The sequence below is a fragment of the Chlorocebus sabaeus genome, chromosome X, assembly GCF_047675955.1.
Source record: "Chlorocebus sabaeus isolate Y175 chromosome X, mChlSab1.0.hap1, whole genome shotgun sequence".
Classification (NCBI taxonomy): Eukaryota; Metazoa; Chordata; class Mammalia; order Primates; family Cercopithecidae; genus Chlorocebus; species Chlorocebus sabaeus.
In genome coordinates, this window is record NC_132933.1 from 149,988,683 (window position 1) to 149,998,981 (window position 10,299).

The 10,299-nt window shown below is 50.2% G+C and overlaps 1 protein-coding gene across 3 annotated transcripts in view; it reads left to right on the forward strand.

Moving 5' to 3' along the window:
* The window catches only part of ARSD (arylsulfatase D), a 28,878-nt gene extending 19,771 nt beyond the window's left edge, over window positions 1–9,107 (forward strand). For 2 of the 3 annotated variants that reach the window (XM_007990952.3, XM_007990954.3), the window contains exons 7-10: window positions 1,170–1,304; window positions 1,991–2,153; window positions 7,202–7,323; window positions 8,616–9,107. In XM_007990952.3, coding sequence (XP_007989143.3) covers window positions 1,170–1,304; window positions 1,991–2,153; window positions 7,202–7,323; window positions 8,616–8,992 — 797 coding nt within the window. In that variant the 3' untranslated portion in view covers window positions 8,993–9,107. The remainder of the gene's footprint in view (window positions 1–1,169; window positions 1,305–1,990; window positions 2,154–7,201; window positions 7,324–8,615) is intronic. The other variant, XM_007990953.3, reaches the window with a different exon arrangement.
* The last annotated feature ends 1,192 nt before the right edge of the window (window positions 9,108–10,299 follow it).

The window sequence follows — 10,299 nt, forward strand, 5'->3', positions numbered from 1 at the left end:
GGTTTCACCATGTTGACCAGGCTGGTCTTGAACTCCTGAGCTCAATCTTCCTGCCTCAGCCTCCCAAAGTGCTGGGATGACAGGCAGGAGCCATCGTGCCTGGCCTTCTCCCGGTCATAAAGTCTCTGTTTTAATGTGAATGCTGGTCAGTTGTGCCTGAATTCCAAAGGGAAGAGGGTACCATGACGCATGTCCACCCCCCGCCCCCACCCCCACCACTTTCCATCATGGCCTGACCTAGTTTTTGTTTTTTGTTTCGTTTTGTTTTGTTTTTTTGAGATGGAGTCTCGCTCTGTCACCCAGGCTGGAGTGCAGTGATGCGATCTTGGCTCACTGCAAGCTCTGCCTCCCGGGTTCACACCATTCTCCTGCCTCAGCCTCCCAAGTAGCTGGGACTACAGTTGCCCACCACCATGCCTGACTAATTTTTTTGTGTTTTTAGTAGAGATGGGGTTTCACAGTGTTAGCCAGGATGGTCTCGATCTCCTGACCTTGTGATCTGCCCGCCCCGGCCTCCCAAAGTGCTGGGATTACAGGCGTGAGCCACCATGCCCAGCACTCTTTTGTTTTGTTTTGTTTTGTTTTGTTTTTTTGAGGCAGTCTCACTCTGTTGCCCAGGCTGGAGTGCAGTGGTGCAATCTCACCTCACTGCAACCTCTGCCTCGTGGGTTCAAGCAATTCTCCTGCCTCAGCCTCCCAAGTAGCTAGGATTACAGGCGTGCACCCCCACACCTACCTAATTTTTATGTTTTTGGTAGAGATGAGGTTTCACCATAGTGGCCAGGCTGGTCTTGAACTCCTGGCCTCAGGTGATCCACTCACCTCAGGCTCCCAAAGTGTTTGTTGGGATTACAGGCGTGAGCCACCATGCCTGGCCTGACCTAGTTTTTCAGGTTAACTTTAGAATAGCCTTGGCTGAAGGGAGAGTCTATCAGTCGTTGGGGGGCTTAGACTTTTATTATTGGTTTGCATTGTAAACAGTCCTGTGAACACAATGATTAGCTGTGTCTTACACTTTGGGATCACATCGTAACCATGGCCTCAAGTAACTGTGGTCTCTTCTTATGACTTCCTGGCAAGAGGTGTCTCATGCAGAAAGGAAGAAGTGCATTGAACTAGCAGATGCTGCTTTGTTTTCTTGGTCCTGAAACTTTCCATTTTCTGTAAAGGTAAGATTCTTAATGCCATCGAAGACAATGGTTTAAAGAACTCAACATTCACGTATTTCACCTCTGACCATGGAGGGCATTTAGAGGCAAGAGATGGACACAGCCAGTTAGGGGGATGGAACGGAATTTACAAAGGTGAGTTGTGGACATCGGGGACACATATGCATTCAACCAAATAGCTCCCACCACTGAGGGTCCAAGAACAAGTTGAACTGAGAATGAGTTTGCTCATTTCAAAAAGAATGCATTGAGCACCTACTGTAGTACAAGTTCTACCTAGATGAGCAGGGCAGGCAGATAAAAAGTCACATCCCCTTCCTTTAAAGGGTTTACACTTTAGTAGAATAGAGAGAGGTATAAATAAATAATTCTGATAAAATTAAAATTTATTATATTCTTAATTTTTAAATATTTATAAATTTATTACTATTTTAACTTTAGTATTTTAAATACATCAATTAATATTGATGCATAATATTAATACATATTTTTAAAATTATTGATAGTTACCAAATATTTTTAAATCATTAAATTTAATGAATATTTTAATACATTCTTTTATTCTAAATAAAGGTAGCATAGAGTGACTAGAACAGCTGAATCAGCCACAGCGACCCACTGATATTCAAGAGGCCGGGGAGTAACACGATTCTGGAAATATTGCTGTGGCTGTGTTTGGGAGGCTGGGGCTGCCTGCCGCAGTGTGCGTGTGTGCGTGCGGGTGGCTGTGCATATTCACATACCTACGCACAGGTACAGCCAGGTGTGTGTACAGACTGGGCAGTTTCTGGCAAAATCCTAATGATGTCTTTTATTTACAGGTGGGAAGGGCATGGGAGGATGGGAAGGTGGGATCCGCGTGCCCGGGATCTTCCACTGGCCCGGGGTGCTCCCAGCCGGCCGAGTGATTGGAGAGCCCACGAGCCTGATGGACGTGTTCCCTACTGTGGTTCAGCTGGCGGGTGGCGAGGTGCCCCAGGACAGGTACGTGGAGATAAGGCCGCCTGTTCCCTGATTTTTAGTTTTTATTTTTTTTTTATGTCAATAGGATTTTGGGGAACAGGTGGTGTTTGGTTACATAAATAAGCTTTTTTTTTTTTTTTCTGAGACAGTCTCACACTCTTGCCCAGGCTGGAGTGCAATGGCATGATCTCGGCTCACTGCAGCCTCCGCCTCCCAGATTCAAGTGATTCTCCTGTCTCAGCCTCCCAAGTAGCTGGGATTACAGGCGTGCACCACTGTCTCCTTTACCCATGTGACCATGTGTCTTAGGGTCTGTTATGATTAAAAAGTAAGAACAGGTCGGGTGCAATGGCTCATGCTGATAATCCTAGCACTTTGGGAGGTTAGATGGGCGGATCACCTTAGGTCAGGAGCTCGAGACCAGCCTGGCCAACGTGGTGAAACCCCATCTCTACAAAAAATACAAAAATTAGCCGAGTGTGGTAGCTTGTGCCTGTAGTCCCAGCTACTCAGGAGGCTGAGGCATGAGAATCGCTTGACCAGGAGGCAGAGGTTGCAATGAGCTGAGATTGTGCCACTGTACTGCAGCCTGGGCAACGGAGCAAGACTGCCTCATAAAAAAAGTAAGAAAAGTCAACTTAGGAATGTGGGCTGTCCAGCTGAATTTGAAGGCTTTGTGTTACATCCAAGGTGACAGTGCTGTGTGTAGGGGTGTGTGTGTGTGTGTGTAGGGGTGTGTGTAGGTGTGTATGTAGGGGTGTGTAGGGGGGTGTGTGTGTAGGGGTGTGTGTAGGGGTGTGTGTGTGTAGGGGTGTGTGTGTGTAGGTGTGTGTGTGTAGGGGTGTGTGTAGGGGTGTGTGTGTAGGGGTGTGTGTGTAGGCGTGTGTGTGTAGGTGTATGTGTGTAGGGGTGTGTGTGTAGGGGTGTGTGTAGGTGTGTGTATAGGAGTGTGTAGGGGTGTGTGTGTGTGTAGGGGTGTGTGTGGTGTGTGTGTAGGGGTGTGTGTGTAGGGGTGTGTGTAGGTGTGTGTGTAGGTGTGTATGGGTGTGTGTGTGTAGGGGTGTGTGTGTAGGGGTGTGTGTAGGTGTGCATAGGGGTGTGTAGGGAGGTGTGTGTAGGGGTGTGTGTAGGTGTGTGTGTAGGTTGTGTGTGTAGGGGTGTGTGTGTAGGGGTGTGTGTAGGGGTGTGTGTAGGTGTGTGTGTGTAGGTGTGTGTGTAGGGGTGTGTAGGTGTGTGTAGGGGTGTGTGTGTAGGGGTGTGTGTGTAGGTGTGTGTGTAGGGGTGTGTGTAGGGGTGTGTGTGTGTGTAGGGGTGTGTGTAGGGGTGTGTGTAGGTGTGTGTAGGGGTGTGTGTGTAGGGGTGTGTGTGTGTGTAGGGGTGTGTGTGTAGGGGTGTGTGTAGGTGTGTGTGTAGGGGTGTGTGTGTAGGAGTGTGTGTAGGTGTGTGTGTAGGTGTGTGTGTAGGGGTGTGTGTGTGTGTAGGGGGTGTGTGTGTAGGGGTGTGTGTGTGTAGGGGTGTGTGTAGGTGTGTGTGTAGGTGTGTGTGTAGGGGTGTGTGTGTGTGTGTAGGGGGTGTGTGTGTAGGGGTGTGTGTGTGTGTAGGGGTGTGTGTAGGTGTGTGTGTAGGTGTGTGTGTAGGGGTGTGTGTGTGTGTGTAGGGGGTGTGTGTGTAGGGGTGTGTGTGTGTAGGGGTGTGTGTAGGTGTGTGTAGGGGTGTGTGTAGGTGTGTATGTGTAGGTGTGTGTGTAGGGGTGTGTGTGTAGGTGTATATGTGTAGGTGTGTGTGTAGGGTGTGTGTGTAGGTGTGTGTGTAGGGTGTGTGTGTATGTGTAGGTGTGTGTGTAGGGGTGTGTGTGTAGGTGTGTGTGTGTAGGGGTGTGTGTAGGGGTATGTGTGTGTGTAGGTGTGTGTGTGTAGGGGTGTGTGTAGGTGTGTGTGTGTAGGGGTGTGTGTGTAGGTGTGTGTGTAGGGGTGTGTGTGTGTAGGTGTGTGTGTAGGGGTGTGTGTAGGGGTGTGTATGTGTAGGTGTGTGTGTAGGGGTGTGTGTGTGTAGGGGTGTGTGTAGGGGTGTGTGTGTGTAGGTGTGTGTGTGTAGGGGTGTGTGTAGGGGTGTGTGTGTGTGTAGGTGTGTGTGTAGGTGTGTGTGTAGGGGTGTGTGTGTATGTGTAGGTGTGTGTGTAGGGGTGTGTGTGTAGGAGTGTGTGTGTGGGGGTGTGTGTGTAGGGGTGTGTGTGTAGGTTGTGTGTGTGTAGGTTGTGTGTGTAGGGGTGTGTGTAGGGGTGTGTGTAGGGGTGTGTGTGTGTAGGGGTGTGTGTGTAGGGGTGTGGGTGTGGGTGTGTGTGTAGGGGTGTGTGTGTAGGGGTGTGTGTGTGTAGGGGTGTGTGTGTAGGGGTGTGTGTGTAGGGGTGTGTGTGTGTGTAGGGGTGTGTGTGTAGGGGTCTGTGTGTATGTGTAGGTGTGTGTGTAGGGGTGTGTGTGTAGGTGTGTGTGTGTAGGGGTGTGTGTAGGGGTATGTGTGTGTGTAGGTGTGTGTGTAGGTGTGTGTGTGTAGGGGTGTGTGTGTATGTGTAGGTGTGTGTGTAGGGGTGTGTGTAGGAGTGTGTGTGGGGGGGTGTGTGTGGAGGGGTGTGTGTGTATGTGTAGGTGTGTGTGTAGGGGTGTGTGTGTAGGAGTGTGTGTGTGGGGGTGTGTGTGGAGGGGTGTGTGTGTAGGTTGTGTGTGTGTAGGGGTGTGTGTGTAGGGGTGTGTGTAGGGGTGTGTGTGTAGGGGTGTGTGTGTGTAGGGGTGTGTGTGTGTAGGGGTGTGGGTGTGGGTGTGTGTGTAGGGTGTGTGTGTATGTGTAGGTGTGTGTGTAGGGGTGTGTGTGTAGGTGTGTGTGTGTAGGGGTGTGTGTAGGGGTATGTGTGTGTGTAGGTGTGTGTGTAGGTGTGTGTGTGTGTAGGGGTGTGTGTGTATGTGTAGGTGTGTGTGTAGGGGTGTGTGTGTAGGAGTGTGTGTGTGGGGGTGTGTGTGGAGGGGTGTGTGTGTAGGGGTGTGTGTGTAGGGGTGTGTGTAGGGGTGTGTGTAGGGGTGTGTGTGTGTAGGTGTGTGTGTGTAGGGGTGTGTGTGTGTATGTGTAGGTGTGTGTGTAGGGGTGTGTGTGTAGGGGTGTGTGTAGGGGTGTGTGTGTGTAGGGGTGTGTGTGTGTAGGTGTGTGTGTGTAGGGGTGTGTGTGTGTATGTGTAGGTGTGTGTGTAGGGGTGTGTGTAGGGGTGTGTGTGTGTAGGGGTGTGTGTGTGTAGGGGTGTGTGTAGGGGTGTGTGTGTGTAGGGGTGTGTGTGTAGGGGTGTGTGTGTAGGGGTGTGTGTGTGTAGGGGTGTGTGTGTAGGGGTGTGTGTGTAGGGGTGTGTGTGTGTAGGGGTGTGTGTGTGTAGGTGTGTGTGTGTAGGGGTGTGTGTAGGTGTGTGTGTAGGTGTGTGTGTGTAGGGGTGTGTGTGTATGTGTAGGTGTGTGTGTAGGGGTGTGTGTGTAGGAGTGTGTGTGTGGGGGTGTGTGTGGAGGGGTGTGTGTGTAGGTTGTGTGTGTGTAGGGGTGTGTGTGTAGGGGTGTGTGTAGGGGTGTGTGTAGGGGTGTGTGTGTTTAGGGGTGTGTGTGTAGGGGTGTGTGTGTGGGTGTGTGTGTAGGGGTGTGTGTGTGTAGGGGTGTGTGTGTAGGGGTGTGTGTGTAGGGGTGTGTGTAGGGGTGTGTGTGTGTAGGGGTGTGTGTGTGTATGTGTAGGTGTGTGTGTAGGGGTGTGTGTGTGGAGGGGTGTGTGTGTAGGTTGTGGGTGTGTGTAGGGGTGTGTGTGTAGGGGTGTGTGTAGGGGTGTGTGTAGGGGTGTGTGTGTGTAGGGGTGTGTGTGTGTAGGGGTGTGTGTGTGTAGGGGTGTGGGTGTGGGTGTGTGTGTAGGGGTGTGTGTGTAGGGGTGTGTGTGTGTAGGGGTGTGTGTAGGGGTGTGTGTGTGTAGGGGTGTGTGTGTGTATGTGTAGGTGTGTGTGTAGGGGTGTGTGTGTGGAGGGGTGTGTGTGTAGGTTGTGGGTGTGTGTAGGGGTGTGTGTGTAGGGGTGTGTGTAGGGGTGTGTGTAGGGGTGTGTGTGTAGGGGTGTGTGTAGGGGTGTGTGTAGGGGTGTGTGTGTAGGGGTGTGTGTAGGGGTGTGTGTAGGGGTGTGTGTGTAGGGGTGTGTGTAGGGGTGTGTGTAGGGGTGTGTGTGTAGGGGTGTGTGTAGGGGTGTGTGTAGGGGTGTGTGTGTGTAGGGGTGTGTGTGTGTAGGGGTGTGGGTGTGGGTGTGTGTGTAGGGGTGTGTGTGTGTAGGGGTGTGTGTGTAGGGGTGTGTGTGTGTAGGGGTGTGTGTAGGGGTGTGTGTGTGTAGGGGTGTGTGTGTAGGTTGTGTGTGTGTAGGGTGTGTGTGTAGGGGTGTGTGTAGGGGTGTGTGTGTGTAGGGGTGTGTGTGTAGGGGTGTGTGTGTAGGGGTGTGTGTGTGTAGGGGTGTGTGTGTAGGGGTGTGTGTGTGTGTAGGGGTGTGGGTGTGGGTGTGTGTGTGGGGGTGTGTGTGTGTAGGGGTGTGGGTGTGGGTGTGTGTGTAGGGGTGTGTGTGTGTAGGGGTGTGTGTGTAGGGGTGTGTGTGTGTAGGTGTGTGTGTGTAGGGGTGTGTGTGTGTAGGGGTGTGTGTGTGTAGGGGTGTGTGTGTGTAGGGGTGTGTGTGTAGGGGTGTGTGTGTAGGGGTGTGTGTGTGTAGGGGTGTGGGTGTGGGTGTGTGTGTGTAGGGGTGTGTGTGTAGGGTGTGTGTGTGTAGGGGTGTGTGTGTGTGCATGTGCACTTTGCTTATGCAGTGCCGCATAACAAATGACCCCTACACTTAGAGACACTGTGTCTTGAAATAACCACATGTGTCCTGCTCAGCAACCTGCGATCCGAACAGCGACTGGAGAGAGCGCTCATCTCTGCTCCATTTGCTGGGGAGCCTTGCATTCTGGGAGATGTGTTCCCAGGTGCAAAAGGCTGCCTAGGAACCCGTGGTCTGACTCTGCTCTGTGGTCTCTTCATGAAATCAGGGTGATCGACGGCCACAGCCTGGTGCCCTTGCTGCAGGGAGCTGAGGCGCGCTCGGCACATGAGTTCCTGTTTCATTACTGTGGGCAGCATCTCCACGCAGCACGCTGGCACCAGAGGGACAGTGAGTACACGCTGCCCACAGCCAGGGAGGTCCAGAGAAACAGCCAATAGGTCGTGTGGATGTGTGGATGGATGGATGGATGGATGGATGGATGGATGGATGGATGGGCAGATACCTATAGAAATAGAGATAAATAAACCAATGAGTAGATTATAGATAGATGAGAGGAGGGCAGAGAGAGAGAGAGAGATGATAGATACATAATGGATAGATGATGGATAAATAGACGAGATGGATGATGGATAGATAGATAAGATAGATAATGGATAGATAAGACAGATGATGGATGAATAAATAGATGATAGATAATGGATAGATAGATGATGGATAGATAGATGAGACAGATGATGGATAGATAAGATAGATGATGGATGGATAGATAGGTAAGATACATGATAGATGGATAGAGATAGAGATAGATAAGATAGATGATAGATAAGATACATGATGGATGGATAGATGAGATAGATGGTAGATAGGTGATAGATAAGATAGACGATGGATAGATAAGATAGATGATAGATAAACAGATAGATGATAGATAAAAAGTAGAATCAGTTCATGGGTGGATGAATAGATGGATGGATAGATGGATGAAAGGTAGATAGAGATATCTGGTGGGCTGTTAGAAAAAAGAAAGATGGATGGAGAGATAGATAATAGATAGATGATAGGTGATAGATAAGTTGATAGATAAATAGATGACAGATGGTAGATAGGTAGGTAGATGATAGATATGTAGGTAGATAGGTAGATGGTAGACGGATGATAGATAGGAGATAGATAAACAGAGATAGATGATAGGTAGGTAGATAGATGATTGATAAATAATGATAGATAAGATCGATAGGTAAGATAAATGGATGGATTGATAAATAGGTAGCAATAGATAGATAAGTACCCAGTCATGCTGTTTAAAATATCATGGGTGTTTCTGTGTGGAAAGGTAGTAGATCGACGCTGAACAGTTTCAACACAGGGGAAAGGGTAAGAATTAAGGAAACTCTATGATTCTGATTTCTGAAAGCAGCCACAGTGAGCGTTCTGCAATGAGTCCCTTTGCCTGGGGCATGCGATGTAGAGACACAAACGGACACACACATGGGCGCGCGCACACACACACGCTCTGACTTGACAAGCTGAAGGCTGTGATTGTGTGAACTGCCTCGTGTTCCCCCTCCTTTTCATTGAACAGGGAGGTTCATACTGATTCCACAGGGCTGACACCTGCGTCCTGTGTTCACACCTGCATGGATTTCTGCCACCCTGACTCCCTTCTTGTCTGCATCCAGGTGGAAGCGTCTGGAAGGTTCATTACACCACCCCGCAGTTCCACCCTGAGGGAGCCGGGGCCTGCTATGGCCGAGGCGTCTGTCCATGCTCCGGGGAGGGCGTGACCCATCACAGACCCCCTTTGCTCTTTGACCTCTCCAGGGACCCCTCCGAGGCGCGGCCCCTGACCCCCGACTCCGAGCCCCTGTACCATGCCGTGATAGCAAGGGTGGGTGCGGCGGTGTCGGAGCATCGGCACACCCTGAGTCCTGTGCCCCAGCAGTTTTCCACGAGCAACATCCTGTGGAAACCGTGGCTGCAGCCGTGCTGCGGACATTTCCCGTTTTGCTCATGCCACGAGGATGGGGATGGCACCCCCCGAATGTCGGGACTGTGAAAGAGGATCCAGGAGAGGCTGACTGCGTTGCAGACAAATTTCTCCAAGCTTGGTTCAATCTTCGGCTTCCCTTTTTGCAAGGAACATGCCCTGGACTGAGAGTGGGTCCCCATTTTCTTTCTTTTTTTTTTTTGAGACGGAGTGTCGCTCTGTCCCCCAGGCTGGAGTGCGATGGCATGATCTCTGCTCACTACAACCTCTGCCTGTTGGTTTCAAGCGATTTTCCTGCCGCAGCCTCCTGAGTACCCGGGATTACAGGCACCAGGCACCTGCCACCATGCCTAGCTAATTTTTGTAGTTTTAGTAGAGACAGGGTTTCACCGTGTTGCCCAGGCTGGTCTCACACTCCTGACCTCAAATCATCCACCTGCCTCAGCCTCCCAAGGTGCTGGGATGACAGGCGTGAGCCACTGTGCCCATCTAGGGTTTCCATTTTCTGATTTCTGAAATAACACTATCCCAGTAGGCACCCACTGATGCCTCCTCTTCCTCTACTAAGTCTCAGGGTTTGTCACTGTGCCAATGCCCAATGTTTTCACCCCTCTGTCTTAAAGCATTATTGCCATTTCATCACCTAGATGACATAACAGCCTTACAAACGGACAGGGAAGAGTGTCTGTTCCTACTCTCACATAGTGGAGGAAAGTTAAAGCTCTCAGTCTCTGTTTTTGAGGGCTCGTTGATCTCAAAGGGTTGATGCATTTTTCATACATGAGGGTCTCTGTCCATGTGTCTTCCTGATATTGTTATAGAAATGGCTTCAGGCTGCTGGTAACAGATGCTGGGAAAAAAGAATGCATTAAACAAAGCCAGGCATGGTGACTCACACCTGTAATCCCAGCACTTTGGGAGGCCACGGTAGGAGGATCACTTGAGCCTAGGAGTGAAACACCTACCCAGCCTGAGCAACACAGTGAGACCTCATCTCTACAAAAAAACAATTAAATAACTAGCTAGATGTCATGGCGCATAGCTATAGTCTCAGCTACTTAGGAGACTGAGGTGGGAGGATTATTTGAGCCTGGGAGGTTGAAACTGCAGTGAGCTATGATTACACTACTGCACTCCAGGCTGGGGGACAGAGGAAGACCCTGCCTTAAAAACAAAAAAACAAAGCCTTAAAGAAAAGAACAAGAAAAGGGTGTGTTCTCTTCCAAGTAGTGAGCTGATCAAGGGGAAGCACCCAAGGCTAGCAGGCTCTTTTCTTTTTTTTTTTTTTTTTTTTTTTTTTTAATTTTTTTTTTTTTTGAGACGGAGTCTCGCTCTGTTGCCCAGGCTGGAGTGCAGTGACGCAATCTCGGCTCACT